We start from the raw sequence: 24,052 nt of genomic DNA, 5'->3' as shown, positions 1-24,052 counted from the left end.
TTCTTACTGCATCAGCCCCATCACTGAGCTGATGCCATCTGGCATCCAGATACTCCTCCTGCCTTCTGCCCGCTTGCTTTCCTTCTTCTTCCTTTTTGAAAGGGCTCCCATCGAGCTTATTTATGGCAATAAGTTTAAGGCCTGAGCATTGTGCTGCAGCACGAAATGTTTCCTAACCCTATAGTAAAGCTGTTAACTGAAAAGTGACAACTCAAGATTTCTTAATTGATTATGTGCAAGACCAAGGCACAAGGACCAGTCAATCCTACCTTTGAGAGGATGGCGCCCTTAAGGCTGTCCACCTGTGTGCCAGGGCTTGCTGGCGGGATGGCTGGTTGAAATGGCTGTGCTGATTGTGTGGTGCCCAAAGGAATCACCTGCTGCTTGTTCTGAGCCATCCAGGCAGAAGTCCCAGCAACTGAAATAAACCTGGGAGGAACCCTGCTACCCTAGGCGCCCCCTTCGCCAGCCCTCCCTTCCTCTCCCTGGGGCCACCTCACTGGGAGAGCAGAAAGCCTGGAAAGACAAAGGCAGAGAATCTGGAGCACCCAGGCCATACCTTCTCCTTGCGCCTGCCTCCCTGGACAGATTATACCGTCTAGGGCACTGGGCGCCCTTTTAGTGGCCTGAGGAGTGAAGGAAATGAATAATCTCTTTCCTAGCTAGATCAGGGTTTTTAAAAAGGCCAGTTCATTAACGTCCTGTACAGCAATAGTTGACAAGCTGTGTCTTTTCATGTCCTAGAGGTCACCACCGTATCCCTTTTGCTCAAGAAGTGAAGCTGTCAGAGTGTTCATAAGGTTCACTTGGCTTGAGGTCGGCATGATATTGACGCTTACATCTCAACAAAGACGGAAAGTAAGGTAAAAAGAGGGAGCTTGGAACTCACGCCGATGATTTCTTTAGCTTCTCTCTGATTAATAAATAGAATTCTTCTACCACATTGTAGTTCTGATCCTCACCAAGTAAAAGTACAAATTTGACGGTTTAAAAAGATACCTAGAGAGCAACTCCCACATATCTGTCAGTGGAAGAGATCAGCTGGGCTCCATCTGGTGTCTACATGACACGTCCTAAACCTGACAATAATCTCATCAGCTGGAGGCATATTCAGAAAGACAGAATCCAAATAATAACAGAAGGGAATTCCATTAGTCATTTTCCATCTCCCTCTTTTTGGTGCTAGAATGGCATGCTCCTTCCTTTAGAAAAATGCAACTCTTCCAGAATCTGATTAGTTTTGGAAATCTCTCTCTAACCGTAAGTCTTTCTATGTGAATTGAGTAGCAGGGATTTCTATGGATTCTGCAGCTGACATCGTTGGAAGCTACTTCACTTTATTTATTTATGAGATCGTCTGTGCTTGATCAGCTTTATTGGCTAAAGCCCCACATAGCTTAGGCTTGGTTTGGGGGTGGATCTTGTTCACACTGTCCTGTTCAGTGGAGAGAGACAAAACTACCTTGCTTAAACATTCTTGCTGATGGTGGTCAGGCAAACCTGATAAAAACACGTGCCTGAGTCACGATAAACCCTGGCCACCAGTGAAAAAGCAGTTTAGAGGATATGACTCCCACAAGTGTGTTAGGAGATCATTTTTTTTAATCAAGAAAATGTATTCATCACTATAGTCTCACCTTGGTACCATATAAATCAAGTACGTCATAAATAAACCAGTTTGTTGCTGAGGAAAAAGCAATTAATGTCTAAAAGAATTTCTGAATGAAGCTGCAGCTTTATAACACAGATCTCAATATATTAGATACTTTACCATAACGTGACCCAATCTCAATGCTTACTTCAGCCATTCTGACACCTATATTTGTAGCTTCTGTATAGTGTTTAGTTTAATGAAACAACATTCCTCGTACAAACTTCTCTTCTAGAAAGTTTTAGTTATTTCTTGGCAGGTCATATCTTACAGTGGTTGCTTTCCAACATATTTTTGGCCAGAGGGCTAACCAAACTTTTTTTTTTTTTTTTGAAATTTGGGGGTTACCTAAAATATCTGATATTCAATAATAGTATCTCCATATGCTAAAGACTTTCACCTACTGATTTCCCTGCATTATTTAACAAGACAGGCCTAGTGATACTGTTTTATTTTACGGAAGGGGAAAGAAATAATATTTGCTGTCTTACTATAGAACTCCCCATGTCAGCTACAGCCAAGTGAGAGAGAATAGTTCTGGGCCCCGTTGCTGCTTCTCTGTAGCAGAAGTGACAGCCACAGCTTCTAAACATTACTGTTTAATTTAAGCAACGTGAGTCTCTTCGGTGGGAGAAGGAAAGACTTGCTGACAGTATATCATTTTTTCATTATACTACGGAGAGTAATTATAGGTTGCTACATACATTTAGAAACTAGTCTATGTGGTTTTAAAAAAAGAAAGAATTAAGACCATGCAAAATTATGTTTTTTCAATTCAAAATCAATAAAAAAAATATAACGTGACACGTAGGACTTTTCCGAGGGTTCAGTGCACAAAACATGTAAAGTGTATTAAAATGTGGAAACCATATACCTTTCACTACATTATCCTAAAGCTGTCATTTATTTTATTTTGGTATAAAAGTAATTGTTCTGAGCATAACAGTATACATTTCTTCTACCTGGCCCAGCACTCCAATTACACTCTACTTCAGTTCAGATTAATCATGCCAAGATGGCAATTCCATTACACCGAGAGTAAAATTTAATAATCTAATATATGGCTATGGTTCCAGTGGCTAAAAGTATGTGTTTAACTACTTTAGGAATTTTATTAAGATTAAAGTTAAACATAATGCACCTTAAAGAGACTTTTAGTGGAAAATACTCATTACAAAATATGGTTGAGCCTGGTCTAGCTAATGCTTCTGCAGAAGCATTAAGTTCCACTTACAGCTCTCATTTGAGAGGGATATAATAATGAGAAAGATGTTTAATTATTGATGCAAGATATTTTGATTTAATTTTAACTTTGTTGTACTATTTAATGTTGGTTATAATGCAATGTTATATATAGGGTTATGCTTTCAACAAAATTACCAAATCTAGGGAGAGCAGGGTTTACTCAGGTAAAATAATACATATCTGGTTTTAAACATACTTAACGCAAGAATATCTGCATGGAGTAACTGGCTCCAATTACAGGGCATCTTTCTGTGTCTTAGCTAGGACTTCAGTGGAGTAAAGACTTAATGCCCGTCTACAGTGAACTGCTCACACCCGCTCCGGCAGCAGGAGGCCTGTCAAGCCAGGTACTGGCAGGAAAGAAAGACAAAGTTTTCAGCCTTCACGGGTTCACGTAAACACGGCACTACAATCTTTGACCACTGCCTTTCCTCCAAAGCTCTGTGATGGTTAGCTATTTTTTCTTAAAGGCTTTTCCCATAGAAACAGAAAAAGGTGCTATAGTAACTTCATAATACAGAACTAATCTATGTTTTGCTTATTGTCCTTTTAAGTATGAAATCTGTTACCTAATGTAGGAATATTTTTTCTGGGAAGACAAGTGACTGAATACCACTTCTTTACAAATGAGTTTGGTCACCGTACCAATCTGTATTTTGGATTTCTCTTTCAATCTCTTGCTGGTTAGGGTGTGACTCAGGGACACAGTTTGTGTTCTGGCAAACCATATAAGATTTAGATTCAAATAGGATGAATCAGAGAAAATTCTCAACTGCTTTTGAATATATAGATGATAATGTTAATTTATGTCTCTAGTAAAATGTTAACTATGGGTTGAATTTGGAAACCATTTCATAACCTACCAGCTATACTATGAGCGCTGAAGGGGGGGGGGGGCGCAACATGTTGTATGCATCAATGCCTAGGGCACACAGCCAAGTACTTAAGTAAATTAATTTAGAAACTCTGAGAAATCGTTTGGCTTACAAATAAAATTTCATCAATGAAATGCTTTTCCTTATTTTTAAAAATGATACAGCAGAGATGCTTATCAGTGTTTTCTACTAGAATCAATATACAATTCTTGATCAGTCAATTAATCTATGTTTGTTTCTACCTTGTTCCTTCTTATGAAACATCTGGAAAATCTGTGCCTACTGGTCTGACCGATTTCGTGGCCTTGATAAAGCTGAGCAGGAATGAGACCATGATCAAGTGAGGCAAAGACATGGTATCCATTTCATACCAACACCAGCGGGCAAGGGCAAAGGAAAGCTAATAACTTCTTTGCCCTCAGATACATTTCCTCACCCTTTTGCTTTTGTGAGTGGCTATCCAGTGAAGGCAAGAGACAAATGGTGTGAAAAGCTGCCCAGATTCCACATCAAATCTACATCATCATCGGATGCAGATGGGCCTTCTCTCCTTCGGCCTCTTAGAAAAGAAGTCAGATTTTGGAGACTACAGGTACTCCACGTTCATTTTCTTACTTCAAAATGGAAAAGTATTTAGAGAGCAGTCGTGTTTTAAGAAGCATTTTGAAACTGATCAATCTCTGATCTGACAGCCCCAAAGCCTAGTTCCATGCCTGGAAAGAGGATTGCACTTAGTTTAGAACCTGTGAAAGCCACAACCAGTGAGGCATCGCTTTCTTTAAACCAATCAGCCTCAACAGCAGAACAAGGTGTGGTTTTTAAACTTACGAGGGCTCTTCTGACACAGCAGCTCCTTCTTCTAGCTCTTGAGCTTGTTTGTACCACGGCGTCCTGGCCTCTACCGGAAGTTTCTCTGAGAATTAAATGCATGCACATAAAAGAGAAGTTAGAACCAATTTAGATTTCAGAAACATTTGTTCCCCCCACCACACCCCTAGTTCTTGACTTTGCACTACCTACAAGCTATGTTGGTAACTGTAAATAATAAGTTTTTGGGTAAATTGCTGCCTCTGATGATAATTACATCAAGAAAAAAAGAATGAGATTTTAACATATTTAATAATACTGGTCTCTGTGTATATGTTTTCCCTTTATTATGTTGAAGAGTGAAAAACAGCCTTTTTATTATGAAAGTCATAACTCTAGGAGCACTAGCTCAATGTGCCATCTAAGTATCTTTTCACTATTTCCTGTTGAAAAGATAGAGCAATATTTACCTTTTAAAACAAACACAAAGTACAATAAATTATACTGTGACATTTCCATAAATTCTAACTTCTTTTTCTTTTGCCCTTCGGCTGAGTGTGATCTATGCCATATTGTGGAAAACAAACAAAACTGTCACTCTGATATTTACAAAGCACTGTTTTAGATATCAGATTCACCCAAAATACCACCCCAAGGCTCACTGACAACTGGAATATGAGCTGCTGAAGGTCAATAACCCATCACCGGACTTGTTTCACCTATTTATGTAGCTTTGGCCAAAATATTCAGAACAAGCTTCCTAACTACTTCCTGGAAAACAATTGTGGAGGAGAAAAAGAAAGAGGGAGATTAAAACTGCTCCTACAGAAGTAACTGCCAAGATTTCCATTCTGACATATTTTATTAGGGTCATTTATAGGCATATTTGCTTTATAGTAGAAGCCAGTGAAGCTCTATCACCATTTTATAACATATAATTGCAAAGATGAAAGAAATGTCTATATATGCATACACCATAGAATTATACGGCATTTTAATGATGTTTAAGTAGAGCCAGACTCACTACTTAGTTGTGAAAATCCAGATTTTAGTTTGGATAGTTAACCACAAGCTGCTTTTCTTTCTCTGAAGTGGCTTGGTAAAGACAGAGCTAATGAATAATCGACTGTTTTAAGTTAGAGGTATCATTCTTGTCCTCTACGTGCAGCAATTGTTTCTAGTCAGAAAACAACGTGAGAGAGAAACAGAAAACCACCAAAGCCCAGAAGATGAGCTAAGATTTTAGACTCAGCAATACGGTACCTACATACATCATTGTACAACTAGTCTACCTCTGCCCGCTGACTGACTCCCTGACGCCATCTCTGTCTTTCAACAACCAAGCATTAGGCTTGGCACTGCTAGTAAGTAGGCTTGTAATACGTGGCTTCTTGTTTGAACTGAATCCTGTCAAAGGTACCAGTGGCCACTTCCTCCCTTATTTGAGGATGCTAATGATAGTCAAGATAACATTTGTAGAAAACTTACTACATGCTAGGCAGTGGGCTAAGCACTCTATTTGTATTATATCTAATTTACTCTTCCCATGATCTCTGAGGGAGTTACTGTTATTATTACCATTTTACAGATGAGGAAACTGAGGCTTAAAGAGAGATGTAATAAATTAAAATTAATTAGGGTTTCTGGTATGCTTCTGTTTTTTTGGATTTCTTTTATGTCATTAATTTAGATTTCACAATGCTATTTATTCCCACCAAGGGTAAACTATAGTATAATAAAAAGTTATATTGTGGCTGATTTTTAAGAGGAATTTAATGACTTAGGAAAATAAATTAAGAAGAAAATGGGAATTATATTTAATATGAAAAATAGAAGGATGCTTGTAATAAAAAGTTCTTTACTTCTGAATGGTTTGTGACTTTGGGATTTTCTATTTCATTGATGTAGACTTTCCCAGTATCAGCAGAGAAATCAGATTCGTATTCATGCTGATCTGAGAGACCCAGCATACCTGTAATAAATCTTGCTACTAATTAGAAATTTTCCAAAGTCTATTCTTTTAAAAATTACTTGCAGTATCTATTAAATTCTAATTTATTTCAATGTTTCACTCAAATTATACTTCTGGAATCCAGTCTCATAATAATTTTTAATTTTTAATAGAAAAAGCAACAGCTTTCTGTTTCATCTGTTTGAGGCATGAGACTTTCCTGCTTAGCAAAGTAGACACTTTGGATTCACTGCATTGCTTTTAATAGCAAGAAATGTGGACAGTAAATCACACATATTTCTACAATATCTCCTTTCATGCAAATATATCTGATATTTCTCAGTGACAGTCTTCAAACAACTTTATGACTCAGGAGAGCATTATACAGATATGCAGTGCTCTATAACAATTTGCAAGCAAAACTATTTGAACGATTTTTAAAACGTTAAGTCCATTTAGTAGAATCTAAGTTACAAAGAACAGTTACTAACATGTGGGATACTTAACAATTGTCTAAGGAGTTTAAAACAGCACCCGAGTACACATAATAAAAACCTGATAACAGAGCACCTGCCGAGTTACCTTTGGGTTTATAGCAGGGGGTGGGGATGATGCATTCCTCTTTTATGTGGGGCTTGGTTTTGGAGCTACAGCCTCCTGTGTGCATTCCTCGATGGTTGATGCAGAGAACCACACGATACCTGAGGCCCTGGCCACATGTCACCGTGCACTAGAAGGAGAACGCAAGAGAGAGGAGACTCACAGGCAAAGCTTTGTTGACTCTGCATTTCCCACCTGAGACTTTTAAAAGGGCTACTTGTATATATAAAGACTCCTGATGAATGTATACCACTTCTTACTCATCATGGGGTCTTTATTCTGTTTGGCTGTTTAGGGTGTAGCTGGCTGAAACTTAACTCACTTTTGATTTCTCAGTTTTGGATTACTCAATCGGCATTCCTCAGCACCTACTATGTGCAAAGGCCCACACCACACAGCAAAAAGGAGGAGAAAGGAAACTGAGTGTGTGCTCACTTTTGATGACCAACACTGCATTTTAATATTATTTAGTCACTTTGCTAATGATCATTCGGTCTTAAATATGGAAAATGCTAGTTCCCACATGGACATAAAAAGTTTTTCAACTGACATCTTAGCTAATTTATATTGCAGCATGGTTGATCCAATTGATTATATTGACATGGAAAACAAGTGTTTAAAGAAACGGATTCAATGGCCAGATGTAGACAGCACCTCAATGATTCTATATGCCCGGGAGCCAGTCCAGATAAAGAGAAAGGTCACAGCTCGGATCTGCAGCCACAACGCTAAAGTGAAAAGTCTTTTGCCATCTCCATGGCTAAGGGCACAATGGTTTATCTCATCATTCTATCTCCTTTCCTATTTCAGACCTCTTGGCATTGGCAGCCAGGAAACCCCGAATCAAAAGCATTTTACATTTAAGCTGCTGCCGCAGTCTCCCTAATGGCTAGAATGTATTAGTTTTAGTTAATCTACATCATCTCATTCTAATGATTCTGTGATTTTCATTGCATCTTTTATTTTTCAGTGACTAATATACCTAGCTTTAATTTTAATCCACTCAGACCCTTTTTGAATATAAAGGATGAGAAATAAAAAATGAACCAAACTTTCGGTTTACTGAGATCTTGCACATATTCAGGACCAGTCATTTGGCCTCAGTCTGACACACCTGTCCTTGTCCTCGAGGGGACATGGAGGCGGTAGAGGCTCCTTGAAGAAACTTAAAGACAGGGATACAGATTTACTCATATATTCGACTATGCTGACTTCAGGGCATGCCTCCCCCAGGAGCTAAACTTGTCATCTTCTCGACACCTCCGGAGGAGAAGCAGGGAGCTGCACAGGGCGGCCGGTGGGGGCACGATGATGAGAGGGAAGAGTGGACTTATTCTCTTAATGAACAAAGAAAGAAGGCACAGTTACCGGAGACCACTCCTGTGCCAGCCATTTAGGGCAGTCAAAAATGTTGCAGGGCTGCACGATGGGCATCTTAGGGGTGTACATGCATTTCCACTCTTCCACTGAGGTGACATGCCCCTGGATGTCCTCCTCCACACAGGAAACTGCCCGGCTCTGGAGGCCCCCCCCACACGAGGAGGAGCACGCGGTCCACGGGGTGGCCTCCCACCTACAGAAGCAAGGGGAGTTATCAGGGCAGACATGCACATTGCCAAACCTCCTTAGTGACCTTTCCGAACCAACCCCGTTCCCAGTGCCTATTGGGGCCATCGGGTTCTGAGAGGCTTTGGTCCAGAGTACTAAAAGCCATCTGTGGCCTGAAATCTGATGAGTAAGAGAGAAGGAGTCAATGTTGGCAAAAGTGCTCTGTAAACCTTGAAGCTCTACACAAATATAAGAAATCACTGTTTTGAGAGCTGTCCACAAAGATATCTGTGTTGTTTGTAACTTACTCAAAGGAGGGCTGTTACATCTTTCTTCTTTTAGTTTTAATATACAGGCTTTGTGTGTGTGTATGTTTTAGAGATACATATTCTGCATATGTAATATTATATATTTTATTAAACCATTAAATATTTATGTCAAGACTAAAATTGGTTAATTAGTTAACACTAATAGTTTGCACCTGGGCTGATACTTGTTATTTTCGGTGCAGTATTTTACTACTTAGCTTCCAGACTCTTTTACACAAGAAGCTCATGAAAGATCAAGGTAAACTAAACACTTTTACTCCCTTGCTTCTACAATCATCAGCTTTGGGACTACATGGATTCTGCACAATTCTGAAGCTCACGCTGTGCCATCAATACACCGAGAGCAAATGTGCTGATATAGGCATTGCCCGCTTGTCCCCTAGTTGAGGGACACTATCGTTAGCACTCCCCCAGAAAAGAACTCCTGGAATCGTGACGATGTTTGGTTTTGGTTGGAAGGCTAATGTCATTGGGATCTAGAAATACAGTTAAGTAAGGGAGAAAAGAATATTGTCAATCCATTTAAGAGAATCCCCTTGATCTGTCAGATCTCCACATAGCTCTGAAGCATTTGGGAGCCGATGCAGGCAAGTATTTTTGCCTGATTCTTTTCTCTCCTCCTCTAGATTTAATGAGTGTAGAATTCTGAAAAACAGAAGCAGGGGGACTGATACACTTGCATATATATTCTTGCATATATTTTGCTTGTTGAGGAGGATTGCTGAGGAACTTTAAGATTTCTCTTAGAATTAGGAGAGATATCATTTTAATGAGAACAACAAAATGTATCACCAAGTTGATCCACTTGAATAGTTAAAAACACTGCACAGGTATACGGTGGAGACAGTCATTATTCTCTAACTAGGATTTCATGGACATTGCAATACTGACTCCTCTTGTGCATGGGACTGTATAATGTGTGTTTCACAGTTAGAGTTTTCCTCCACATTTTCTTTGTACTACTCAAGTCTAGGCAACAACCGTTATCTCCACTGCCAACAGCCTAAACTTGTTGCCAAATACAATATTTTCCTTTGCATATTTCCCCAGGACACTCAAAAGAAAATGTTATTCTGGGGAAACTGAGGCCCTCTGTTTAGCCCTTAGGAAACGTTCTGATCCCTTTCAAGACAATGAAGCAGCTCTGTAAAGTGTTTCGCTTCCAGAAAGGTAAGACCAGTGCTCATTTGTCTCCACAGCTCTCTGGAGAGCTTCCCACTGGAGGTGGAAGACAAGTCTGGTTACGACCGAAACTGGGCTGAATATGTAAGTACATGCTCGCCTTGGCTTTGACCTGACAGTGAAGTGGGAATATGTTTTTGAATGTACTTTAATCTCTTAAAACATTAAGATGCTATAAAAGGAGACCATGTTTTAATTGGTACTCTCACATCCCTAGACTTGACCCTTCTAAAGAGAAAGTGATTAACTTCTGTCTCAACACTTGGGTCTGACCCATTGTGTAATTTCATGAACAGTAAAAGTATCCTTTCCCATGTCAGTGATCACAGAAAGACAAATGATGCTAATATTATTCTAAGAATTTGGAGTATGTTTATAGCATGCAACTATAGTTCTATATGTGAAAAATTATCATATGAATCCTTGCATAATAATAGGGTTATGAGGAATTTCAAAGAAAAACATGTCTAGATGCTTTAAAGAAAGCACAACAAAAGGTGAGAGAGGGCATCAGTTAGGGTATTTTTATAAAGGCACTAGGTAAGTGCTTGGATTAAAAAACAACAACAAAAAAAAGCGTATCCAAGAAACTTTTCCTGGAAAAATAAGCAATGTGCTCCTATATCATATATCTTAACTCCTTTGGCTTTTAATTTTTAAACACACAGTGTGTTTGGTTTAAGACATTCTCAGAGTTAAGAATGACGTGAAAAAGTTGTACGTATTAATTATGAACTAAAAATAATTTTTCAGATTACACTCTTATGTTATGTTCAGATAAGTGTTATAGTCAAAAACAAAAGCAAGAAAAACAATCTAAGAATTTGTTAATTTTGTCTTGTATCTATACTATGCTCTTAAACTCTAAATAATTTCAATAAGTAAGGCCTTCTGCTTTGATCAGCAGGTAGCTGCCATCTGAGAACCATTTGGGGCCTCAATTCTGCACATGAAACGAAAACATTTGTTGAAGTAGCTTCCATTTACTAAGACTTTATCAATAAAGCAGAATATCTAATTTTGGAATTAGTTCAGTAACAGAAGTACGGGAGTAAGAACAAAGTCCATTTGCTCGCTGTCCTTTCCCACTGTGGTGCATGGACAGGCCAGTGTGCACAGGAAAGGTGCAAACACCAGGAGGCTCGTCTCAACCTGCTACTGAGAGCATTTGGGGGAAAGCTGAACACAGAAGAAACCAAGTTTAACCTAAGATAGGCAGTAGTCATACCAGAGAAATAGAAACAAAAGAGATCATAGATATTCAAGAAATTTAGGAGTACAATTACAGGAAAAACATAAACTTGATGTTGCTCACCTTGACACCCAACTTTGTCTTTATCTTGAAATATACAGCCTTCACACAAGCAGATACATGTGTCTTATGGATACTTATTTTTAGATAAAGAAATTGCAATCAAATGAAGTTTTGACTCTGTTAGATTAATCTTTTAGTATTTTCCTTCTTTTTTTTCAAGAAGAAGAGTTTACTATATAAGTTTGGTTCTGAATCAAACCAGCAAAATGATACATCAGTAGCATTCTAAAATCATTTATCATCTTTATCAATATAGTCATAGGAAAGTGGGAGAGAGCTGACTACTAAGGTAACCCTTTAGTGGAAGAACTTAAAAACAAACAAACAACAAACAACAAACAAACAAACAAACAAACAATTATATATTGTATAAAGGTCCCTCTCTACATGCTACTATTAGGACGGTGAAAAGTAAGTTCCCTGTCAATCACTGGAAGTATTTAAGTAGAGACTGGACAACTTGCATGGTGTATACATATTATATAAATATCTATATATGTGTATATACACGTATGAATACCTGTGCATTAAACATACATCCATGCATATTTCTGTAAATACATGTCTGTCTGTTTGTCTATTTCTCTCTCTCTCTCTCTCCATCCAAATAAATCTATCTATCTATCTATCTATCTATCTATCTATCTATCTATCTATCTATCTATCCATCCATCCATCCATCCATCTATTTATCGGTGTGATTGGGGATGGGGGGATGGGAAAACCAAGCATCATTAAGGAGCTGGACTAATGAATCAAAATGGGATTCCAATTCATTAAGTATTTGGAGATTTTTCAATCAAACTTTGCTTTATTTTATAGTTCAGAATAAAATTATTTTCTGGGATTTATTCAGTTTGAGATTGAGCAAACTACTGTGGATTATTTTCAACTACTATGTTTACTATCTGATTTAAACCCTGGGTTCTAAATAGCAACTGACTCCCTGAAGTCCTAATGAACCCAGAGAATGGAGCAAAGGTCTCTCTCAGCATAGTGGTTATTTCAAACCCAATTCTAATTTCTGCCATCTGGGGAGCTGTTCCAGTGTGGCTGACAAATATACTTAGTAGCCAGCATATTTTTCAACTTCTCCTGTTTTCTTATAAATATATTAATAAAGAGAACAAGTTCTTTTAAAAGAACTTCCATTCTTTACTTTTTTTCTCATTTTAAAGCGTTCAGTACTTTAAAAAAGCAACACAGTGCATGGAATTTTAAAATGTTTTGGAAAAGAAAGTCCCCTCAAATGTTCTGAAAAATAAAGATATTAAAAAAAATTGTCTTTTTGTACTTAATTATAATTTATTTGGAACAACAGGAGGATGCTTCCAGCCCGATTCAGAGGAGCACCACATCTGGATCCCCACGCGTGGGGTATTGCAGCGATCCCCAGGGCAGTGTTTGTTTAGCAGTTAGCAACAGGGCTTTAGTGATTAGGGTCCAGTTGCAGAGGAAACACAGAAAAGGACAAAGGGAGTGAAAGAAAGACATAACATAAACCCATCCACTGTATCTAATCAGAATGAATTACTGCGTCCACTCTAATGTAATATGATCCTATCTTAAAATAATTATTCAAGGACAAGCTTCCAGTCTGAGCAGGCCATTCAAAAGCAGAGCTCAGGATGGATTGCAAAATATATCTACCATCTTATTTTTACAGAAAAACACAAAATCTCTACGCACATACAAAAGAAGCAGAAGACCAGGTGACTAGTTCTAGCATCAGGATGATTGATTTACGTACCGAGGAAGGGGATGGTAGAGGTCATAAGGCATGATCTGCTTGTATCCGCCACTGTTAGGAACAATAATGCCAACCCTCTGAGTAGAAGGTACACACAATAAAATAAACACTAAATAATTACATTATACATTTTTAGACAAATGCAAAACAACATTAATAAATTGTCTGTGAAAACAACACAAAAACAGTTCAATATCTTTATGTTAGCATATGGTTTAGGATGGGGCAAGTTCTTTGAAAGGGTACCAGTTACTATAATTAGTTCTCTGATCCAACCAGGAAATACCATTGGAAAGGGTGGTGGCAAGAAAACTTGGCACCTCATCATTAACTATGACACAATAAGCTTGTAAACGTTCTTTAATCCCCCAAATTATACATCCTATGAGGTCATTATTATCATCATTATTAATGTTACTTCCAGATGCTTACCAAGCAATTATAGTTACTGTATCACTTTTGATGATACAGAGAGCTATACATAAGAGTATGTACCTGGGAATTGACAACGCTGTATAATGTGCTACATAATCTAGCAAATAGGTTTTTCCTCTTGGCAGATCTAAGGATTTTAGTAATGTCTGGAAAGCAGCCACTTGGTTACTTTAAGGGGAACTGGTGAATGTAGTAGGCAACTATCAACAAAAGCAAGATCTCTACCAAAATAAAGGAAGGACAGTTAAAATGAGAAAAGTAGGAAAGATCTTTTTGTGGTCTATAAAATGCGATACAGTGTTAACTGCTATTACAGTGGTGGTTGTGATTGTTGTGACTGTTGTTAGTATACCCAGTGCCCTGGGAAACCTGTGTGATTTAGAGACAGAGACTAAAAAAGCCGTAAGAAATGACATGATAGTCTGTATGGCTAATGGATTCACAAGAAATGAAATTATAGGCTGTGTGGAAGGCCCCACAGGCCTTCAGGACTCCAAGAAATGACATTAACCTTCTTCACTGAATTCAACTAAAGCTTCCAATTGGCAAGACTTTTTTATTCTTGAGTCCCCTGGCTTGTGGAAGACTTATGACTCATGGGTCTCAGATAAAAGGGATAGTATAACAGACCCTCCATCAATAGTGAGAGACAGAGCTCAATACGCAGACGTCACCCTGGGGTAGAGCATGGCAGGACATGAGCAGCAGGTGCTTATTTTGCAAATGATAAATGACAGGAAGTCGCTTTTTTGAATCCTGAAGGAACCCATGTATTCTATATGTATTCCTGGATGGATAAGTTTATATTTAGATATCTATATAAATGTTTATATTTATATTAAATAAACAAATTAAGACTTTGATTTTGATCCCATCCTCTGATATGGAATGATGCAGTATATATTTTTTTAATATATGGCTTTCAAGCCTAAGCGTTTGGTAGACAAAGGAAAGTGGTTCTACTGTGGATCAGAAAGATTTATAAAATTGCACTAAATAGCAGTTATGAGGAAATGGAGATCATGAGGAGGAAAGAGAAAGTGCTAAAGAGGGTGGTTCCTAAAGAAATTACTGAAAAGTAAGGGATACATGAGAGAAATTAAATTTGAAGAAAAATGGGAAACAAAGCTATGAAGATAGATTTGTATTCCCAGGAGGAACAACTATTGGGGTACTTAATTTACTTATCTTACATGACTACATTTTCTTTGTTTATTTGTATGAATAAAGTGTTGGTATTCATTTGTATGACTCAGTTTTTATGGTGAATGTCCATGTAGCACCCTTAAGTAACAGTGCTTAGGAAACAACATTGTTTTTTGAGGAAACTCAAAATCTCACAGCTGTAACACAAGAATGGAATGAATATTAAAATTAAGCATTTCTCCCTGTTTTTCCAAGTTAGAGAAACTTCCTATTGCTTTCTACCTTCTAATAGACAAGAAATCGATGTAAAATGCTAATCCTATCTGCAGTTAGAATCATGTAGTACCTTTACAATACTTCTTATGTCCAATAGTTAAGAAAATTTCTATCTAAAAAAACGGTGTTTTAATGCAATTCAACCCTCCAAAGTTCTTCTAATAACTTGGAACATAATCTAATAGTAGTTCATTAGGAAATAAATTAAATTGACTTTGTGGTTATATTTGAGCTGACCTGAGGATGCCCACTTCACTTTCTAATTGCAGAAATGCATAGCGTTGCCTTCGCTCCTGAAAAAATTTATAGCTCTAATTTGTCATCTTCAATATTAGAATGAACTGTTGCAGATCTTTGCCAATTGATTTATCAGCTGATGATATTTAAAATGGAGGCAGTAATGTTGAAGGAGACAGGCTAGAAATGAAAAAAGGGAATAAAAGAGGGAATGTATAGAATTCAAGAGGTTAGGCTTTGCTTTCAACTGATTTAGAAATTACGTTTTTGTTTAAACAAGGAGCTTTAAACCTGGATTCAGCAAAACTATAGCTATGTTTGTCTTTCTATGGCATGGGTCATAGTGAAGACTCATAAAATGACTTTATGGCACCTGTAAAAACAGAAAGATATCAAAACAATGGTGCTCTGTGCAGTCCTGCTCATGCATATTCGTGTGCATAGGCTCTGCTCTCTCTTGGGGTTCATGCCATGGCCCTCGCCTTTCAGCACTGTCACAGAGGGGCAGGCAATGTTGTCAAAACTTAACTTTCTACTGCTTGCCTTTAAGACACTGGACTTTTATCATGGGCAAAGTGTACTTGTAGAAAAATGATGAAAAACGAGGTCACTTAGGGATTTTAAGAAGTCCTTCCCATGTTTAGGTCTTGATTTGTATGTGTATGCACATGTGTGTACTCTTACATGCACCTGAATGTGTGGGGAGTGGTGAAGGAGGCCCAAATGATTTAAACGATAATCACAAAGGGAAGACACAAGAAACAGTTGGTTTGGGGTAAAACTGCTCATTCTCCATTGCCTTAACTATCCTGACCCCTCATGTACTGCTCACACCGAGGAGTGTCCCTCTTGTATCCGAATGTCAGGGGTTGTGGTGGGAAAAGAGAAGATGACAGTGGGGAAGCCGTCATTCTAGACTCATGCTGTGTCAGAGGGAGAAAGATCACACCAGATCCTCTCCACGTACTCTGCTTGCAGGACAGTCCGTGACAGCGGGGCGCCCCAGGTTTCTGAGCGACTCGTGTAATGAAACGTTAGGAAGCCTAAACCTGCAGCCTTTGGAACCATTTCTAAAGACATGGAAAATGCTCAAATGCAATGTCAATTTTTAAAAAGTTCAATATAAAGTAGAATGTACAATGTGACCCATAATACTAAGAAAATTCATGTGTTCATATATCATCTATACAATCATTTTCATAAGGTCTAATAAATATGTGTGTATATGAGTACATATGTGTGTGCAAATATATCACACATATGTATACACAGATATATAAGGAAGAGACCAAAAACAGTTGTTAGTTCCTGGTGTTTAAATTATTGGTATTTTTTGCTTTTATTTTTTTTGTAATGTTTTTCTGTTTTCCAGTTTTTCTATAACGTGTAGTCATAGGAAATAGAACATTCAAATAAAAACAAAACTCAAGTCTGAGAAAGTATAAGACAAGAGACACTTGGAAATATAATAGAAAATATAAATGAGCCCATCACCTGAAATTCCACGTGTCACTTAAAGATCATTCAGTCTTTGTCCTGAAATCATCGCAGAAGCTACCTTAGAACAATACCCCTGACTTCAAAGTCAAGCCGGACGTAGGCTCACACTCCTCCGCTGTGGCATTCGCATACAGTGCCGCAACTCTCCAACAGCATCCTAATACAACTAACTCTATGGATGCCTCATTTGTGGGGTTCTTTTTATAATGGACGTGAACCATAAGCTGTCCCTTTCCTGGTTTCAACTGTCCCCTTCAGCGGCTCTCTCAGGACCCCTGCCTCTCTCCTGAGCCACTGACAGCTGGATGTTCTTGAGATGTGTCCAGCTCAAAGTGTCTGGAACACTCATTCTCTTACCCTGCAGACTGCTTCTTCTCCTGTGACCATTTTTACTGTTCAGAGCACTGCCATCCTCCAATCCACCTCAGCACGATACTGTGGACATCTTTCCTGTGCTCCCTACAGGCACCTAGTTTTTCTAGCTGCAGTGTCTGCCAAGCATCTTCCCTGGTGACATGAGTCTGGGCCCATTTGCAGTAGCGCCCTAACAGGTCTCTCTGCCTGCCCATATTGCCTCCTCCAACCCAGTCTGCTCTCTGCTGTCGTAGCAACCGCTACCTTACTTCCCAACTCCAAAGTCTCCAGTGGCTCCATCATGCTCAATGAAATTTCTTAGTCAAGTGCTACCTCCTCGAAAGCCTGTCCTTATTTTCCCTCTCAACATCTAGCCAGAAATTCTCTCTTCCCCTTCCAAATATCCATAGCACTAACTCCTCTCTTCACTTTTAACTATGTATTAACTTCTAACTAGGCATAAGTTTTCTTTAGACACCAAGGGACAGAATCCACATTGATTCTTTACAATCTCTCTTAACACACTGCTCTGCACAGAGGCAACTGGTAAATATTCATTCAATAAAATCATGCCATTAGCGTGCAGATGCAAAGCAAATAGTATAACTATCAACCAGATTAAAGGAGGCAAACACAAACAAGGTTAAAGAAACTCCCAAACTGCCACTGACTGTGTACATCTTCAGTCCCCCTCCCTGCCTTTTGCTAGCCCTGCCATCTGTGGGAGGGAGGGCAGTTGGCAGTTTAGGAAGGAGACTGGGTGATCTGAGGCAAAGAAAGGACAGATTAATGGCAGTTGTGCTTCTAGCCTGCTTGGCTTCACTCTGCATCTCTCCCATTGGATATCGCCCAGATACAGTTACAGCAGCTTCTTAAAAATCATCTCTCCCCTCTCTGTCTCAGGTATCTTTTAGACACCATGCTGTTTTGTAACTGTACAACTCAACTCTGCCAGGGCAGTCTTGGGGCTCAGACTCCAGTGGATTCTTCTTTGCTTTTGCCATGGTACCAAGCACAGAACTTGGCACAGGTTAGGTGCACAATAAAAAAAAATGAATGAAATTGTGGGTGGTGGAAGCTCTGGCACAGAAGAGAGTAATTCATCTTCTCTTGACAACTCTAGGGCAATAGAAACCAACCTCCTCCTAAGCAACAGTTTAGAAAGGGGCAAGTGAGAAGTAATAAAAAGTTGGAAGAGATACAAGCGTTTGCTTTTTCATGAGTGGCATAGCACAAGAGATCATAGCATAATGAGGAAAAGGACCTCCTGAGGAGCTGGGAGATGGAAAGTCAGTTCTTTTCTCTGCCACTCTTTTGCTGTGTGACCTTGAGTGACTGACGTATGCATTAGGACTAATGCTTTGGTCTTCTGCAAAATCCGAGTATTGGATGAAATCAGGGGTTTTAAGATGAAGGAAGACTGAGTGGCTGGAAACCCATCTCCTGGAGCTCTATCTAACTTGTTCCCTTGCAAGTGGCTGCTGAGGGCAGAGGTCAGAGCTCCGTGGATCACAGATTGAAAATCACTGAAGTTGCTGCTCATCTAAAAATTTCTCCTATTCTAACATTTGGTGACTTGATGAAATGCATTAAGTTTCCCCATTACTTAAAGAGCCAACTTGGGATCCAGCAAATGAGAAAATATTCTGTAAACAAGCCACAATTTGTAAAAACCATAATACCTGCTAGGTAACATTCACTTATCTTTGGGAACCAGACCAAACAACCCTGTTTCACTGTCTAGGATTTGAAAACAATGTCTTTTTCTATAAAATCAACTACTGGAGAGTTTTAATCATTTTTCCCCAAATATTAAAATTTCCTCACATCTTATTTTTCTGGAAACATTCTTGATATTAATGAATGCGATTTCTGAATTCTTGATATTAATGAGTGCAATTTCTGAACTGCTTTTAAATAAATGGGACTAATGTGCCCTTGGAATTTGGTCATTGTTTGGTTTGCATAAACATCAGTATTCATGCATATATGAAAGAGGCTTGCTTAACCTGGGTTTGCATCAATTCAAAGACCCAGGGCACCAACTGTGCATTGATATAGTTGGCAGGTCCGTGCTGGCCATGGGGGTCTATATTGGGTTTAAACCAGATCTTACAGGTTGCTGAAGGCATCACAGAAAACAAGTGTACCTGTGGCACATGATGGCATAAATGCTGCCCAGGGATCAGGTTACCTGAGTAGTATCAGAATTGGAAGCACTAGGATCCATGACCCAGCTTTCTTTGGTCAACTGGAACTTGGGTAGGTCACTTACCTCTTTGGGCTTCAGTTTTTTCACCTGTACATATAGATGATGGTCTCTGTCTTGCTAACCTCATAGGGATTATAAAACTGAACTGAGATAATAGATGTGAAAGCCCTTTATAAGCTTCAAATAGAAGTAACATTGGAAAAGTCATTTGACAAGTTTGGCTCTAATTTAAGAATACTATCTGGCTTTTGTTGGGAGCTTGGCACCTTGCTAAAGCTTTGCATGCATTATCTCATTTAATTCTCATAGCTACTCTCTGACTCATTTTATAGATGACACAGCTCAGGCCTAGAGAAGTTAAGAAGTTATTTAGCTAGTAAAGTCAAATTGATAGAGAGAGGTTAAAAAATGAGGAGGATGACAATACCTGTTCTATTTACTCACAACTTCATTGAAAATATTGCATAATTAATTATACTTAAACAATTTTAAATGTAAAATAACAAGTGATTATTATTAATGAGCTGGCTTGGTAGAAGAACCAAACAGCCCCAATAACTGAGTTACAGCTGATTGTCTGATAACGCACAGTATGTCCATAAATTTGGGAAGGATATGACCGTGCACTCTAAAAAGCACCGGGACTCAGCTTTGTTTATCTCATTATAAATAATGCATGCAAGTGGAAATAAGTTTTTGTGGTGGTCTTGCTAATTGCTTACTCATTAGCTACTCAAAGCAGTATATTTAAAGGAGGCTGATCAAAAGAAAGGAAGTTGTTACTTTTCTAAATAACTTACCTATTGCAATAAAACAAAAAAGGCTTCTGTCTTTAGGAAAACACTATAGTCTGTTTTAATTGAAAACCATTTTCTAGTTCTTACTTTGAGTTCTTGCTTCTGGAGATGAACATGGCATCAATCCTACGCAAATGAAATGGCAACATCTGACAGCTGGTTCCGGGGATTTCAGGAGATGCTAATTATCTTAATTTCTCATGGTCATTAGATTTTAAAAATCTGATAAATGTGATTTACTTTCACGAAGTATTTCCTAGGGATTTGTGTCTCTTGTAAAAATAAGAACTAAAGAACTACCTTTTCGGACCTACAGATAATTCTAGAGTTTTATCTTTTCCCTTCATGGAAGAGAAAGCTGATTAATAGAGTTTAAAAGTTTCTCTGATGTAACATTAACATTATCATAATCATGATCTTAGTCATAATAGCTGCAGCAATTAACATTTATTGAGTGCTTATCATGTGTTAGGCAATCTGCTAAGCTCTTTAAATGTATTATGCCATTTATTCCTCATGACAACTCTATGAGGTAAGTACTGTTATTATCCTCGCTTCACAGGATGAAAAAACTGAGGCTTACTGTGAAGAAGTAATTTGCCAAAGGCTACTCAACCACTAAGTGGCAGAGCCAGGACCCCAAGCCAGGCGGCTGTGCTCTAAAGCTCCCCTCCTACCCACCAGGCTGCATCACCACTGGACTAGTCACCAAATTAGTATGACCAGGTTTTTACACATCTTGCCTCTCACAATGCAGACTACTTTTTTAAAAATTGCTTTATGATTCAATTATGAGATTTCGTTCACAATTTGGTCCCTGGCCAGGATGACTTATACAATTTTCTGTCTAATTAAATGGAGCTAGACAAAAAAAAGTCCACTGGAACGCCCAAAGAACTGCTGCTCAGAGCATACAAGTTTGGGCATTTGCTTAGGACTGTTGCTCTGAGTTCCTTGAGGGCAGGGGGAATCTGGAGGCAGTTTTAGCTGGAAACAGATTTGTTTGCTAATGACTGTGACCATGAGCGTGTGATGAGTGAGAGCTTTTTTCACTTGTCCAACCCTTGCCAACTTGAGCCCCCTTCAAAAAATTCTGCAAAAGGGGTTCTCTGATCTTCTCACGAACAATGTCATGTACAATTACCCCCAGACAGCCTCAACAGTCTTACCAGTCTCATAGAATGAGCCACATAAGGCCAAACGTCCCCTATTTTACATTTAAAGCCATTCTGAAAATACAAGGTGCTCATTAGCTGATCTAAAACTAGGCCTTTTCAGTCGTGGATGAGGCACAGGCATGCGTTTTGAGATACTTTGACCACATGGTGGACTTTACCCTTCATTCAAGAGGCAAAGGTGACACAAGCCATTGCACAAACTCCTAGGGGAAGACAGAGCTATGACTGTAGCATGGCAAGCACTAGAGAATTTGACATTTGATTAGATTTCAAGTGTCTCAGCTACATCAGGAAGGGTTTCTACTGCAGTATTAAATTAAAGAGGCACAAAACAAGCCTGCAGCAGATGCCTGACATTCAGGAGGGGCTTGCCTCTGGACTTCTGGGAGTGCCCGAGTTGGCACTACCACCAGAACACATACTACCCTGTATATACAGAACATGGGATAAGATTCATGATGTCATAGCTCCAAGTCACCAGTGAAAAACATTCTTAATTTTAGCCAAAAGCCCATAAATTTTCAACTTCACTTTCTCTTTCCTCCCATTATAACAATTAAGTTTTGGTTTCCTTTTTGAGACCACTTTTGGCTAGGAAACAAAGTATTTTATCGCTTCATAAAAATGGCTGCATGAATGATACCAGCAAAGAGCAACAGAGGTCTCTTGGGATGAGACGGCTGGCCACCAGGTAGGCTCACTTGTTAATTTTGTAGTGCACGGGACTCGAGTTCCTGTCTCCGTAAAATGTCAAGTCACTACAAGTCATGGACATTCAAGTTTTCTTTAAAATAGGAGAAACCAAGAACACTAAGTCACTGAATTCCAATTGTCTATTATATACAGTATGATTCATCTGTGTTATGAGCTATAGACAAGATAAAAAAATATATAGCACAAGTATTAACAGTAGTTATCTTTGGGCCCTGGAGATAGAGTTTTATTGTCTTCATCATAGCTTTTTAACTCATCAACATTTCTAAATTAACAGTAATAATTAGAAAAAAGCTATAAAAACATAAAAAATACTTTTAAAAATAGGCTAGATGTCAACAATCTTTTTAGCCCCAAGAACCTGACCGATGAATTAATTAGCCCCAAGATGAATTAAACAACAATCATGGAAGCCAGTGGATGTTACTGGTGAGTGAAATGTGTAAGTGATGCTGTTCATTAGTTCAAACATATAACGTTTACTTATTTTAAAGCGAATTAATAACAACAGTGAGGCTATTTAGAAAATAGAAAAATGGGTATCAAGGATTATGGTTAATGGTTGTCACATCTAGTCTGTTTTGGTTTCAGACATGGAGTAAAGAAACTTCTCGTGATCACAGAGAAGTAGCTGGTAAGGGTAACAGTTTTTACAGGTCACCTTGCAGTCTCAGGAAACAATTTTTTAATTAAACTGACATAATTGAATAACTAAATGAGGAGAAAAAAAGTATTTACTTTGGTAGTATAACATTTTTGGTAGTATTACGATTTTTATAACTTAGCTTAGCTTAAATGATTTAAAATGGACATGTTTGAATATGTTTTGTAAGTTATTGTTTAGATAGCTAAAAATACAGAAAATGAAATTCAGTGAAGCAACTCTGTAGAACAACAAGTTCTGTAGGCACAGTTTGCAAACCACTAATTTAATGCAACAAATAATTTTTCTACCCCCATTTTGTGGGGGAGAAAACTGAGGCCCAGAAGGTAAAGTAATAAACCTAGGGTTACTAACGTAATTATTCAGTGACCTTTTTGCTGTCCATGGTCCTTCCAATCTTGACAGGGAATAACTGTGGCAATATGAATGGCATTTGTTCTCAAATAATATATAATAGGTCAAAAATCCTAGTCTAATACACATAAAGTGAACAAATATCTCATTGGCTAGATAAAATAAATTTCTTTTGAAATTAAAAAATATGTGACTTTATCTGTACTAAATTTGTCAATGCTTTCCCTTTTGGGAGCTTCTAATTGTGAACATAAAAGCATAATCATTGTGGCACTACTGATTTTACCATTAGCCAATTAAGCCCGTAGTTAGAAAACAGTTCCTGGAGGGTTTGATTCTGCTGTGTCTGATGAGAAGGCAGACCTTTTCTATAGTCTATTTCTCTTTTCTCAGACCATCACTTCTTATTTTCTTTTTGAATTCGGAAAGGCTGCTTTGATCCCAGGCATGCCAGTGAGTTCAGTGAGTTCACAGCCATCCTGAAGTATCTTAACCTTAGAGCGGCACATCTCCATTTCCTAAGGCAGACTCCTCTTCAGCTCTTTGTTTAATTACTTCTGAAATAAGAGAGCAGCTTCCTGACATGGGCCTCTACCTTATTTTTTCTTTCTCTTTTTCTTTTTTACATAGCCATCTGTCCCAACATTTGTACATGTGCTGTATTAGATGTTTTAAAATAACATAGGCTGCAGACAAAGCATACATTTCACAGGGACCCTTCTTTCAATGTAAATGGACTTTTGCTTTTGGATAATAAGAAATAGGGCACAAATATTATTCCAACAGAGAAGATAGGTAAAAATCATAAGCCAGAAAAAAACTGCATACATTTTTTTCTGATTATATAATTTTTCTTAAGATGGTTAACGTAATGCTTTTATTTTACAATTGTCTTCTACAGTCATTGAATTGTTCAAGTTTTTTCCCAGTGG

General features: G+C 38.3%; 1 protein-coding gene across 1 annotated transcript in view; it reads right to left on the bottom strand.

Annotated features, from left to right (window-relative positions):
- The window catches only part of ADAMTSL1 (ADAMTS like 1), a 696,807-nt gene that overhangs the window by 210,242 nt on the left and 462,513 nt on the right, over positions 1-24,052 (bottom strand). Inside the window, exons 11-14 of the mRNA XM_036260364.1 lie at positions 13,254-13,304; positions 8,498-8,702; positions 7,112-7,259; positions 4,600-4,684 (exon numbers count right to left, since the gene is read on the bottom strand). Of these exons, the coding sequence (XP_036116257.1) occupies positions 4,600-4,684; positions 7,112-7,259; positions 8,498-8,702; positions 13,254-13,304 (489 nt within the window). The remainder of the gene's footprint in view (positions 1-4,599; positions 4,685-7,111; positions 7,260-8,497; positions 8,703-13,253; positions 13,305-24,052) is intronic.

Source organism: Molossus molossus, unplaced genomic scaffold (genome assembly GCF_014108415.1).
Source record: "Molossus molossus isolate mMolMol1 unplaced genomic scaffold, mMolMol1.p scaffold_m16_p_14, whole genome shotgun sequence".
Taxonomy (NCBI): Eukaryota; Metazoa; Chordata; class Mammalia; order Chiroptera; family Molossidae; genus Molossus; species Molossus molossus.
This window is presented reverse-complemented; position numbering and strand designations above follow the sequence as displayed.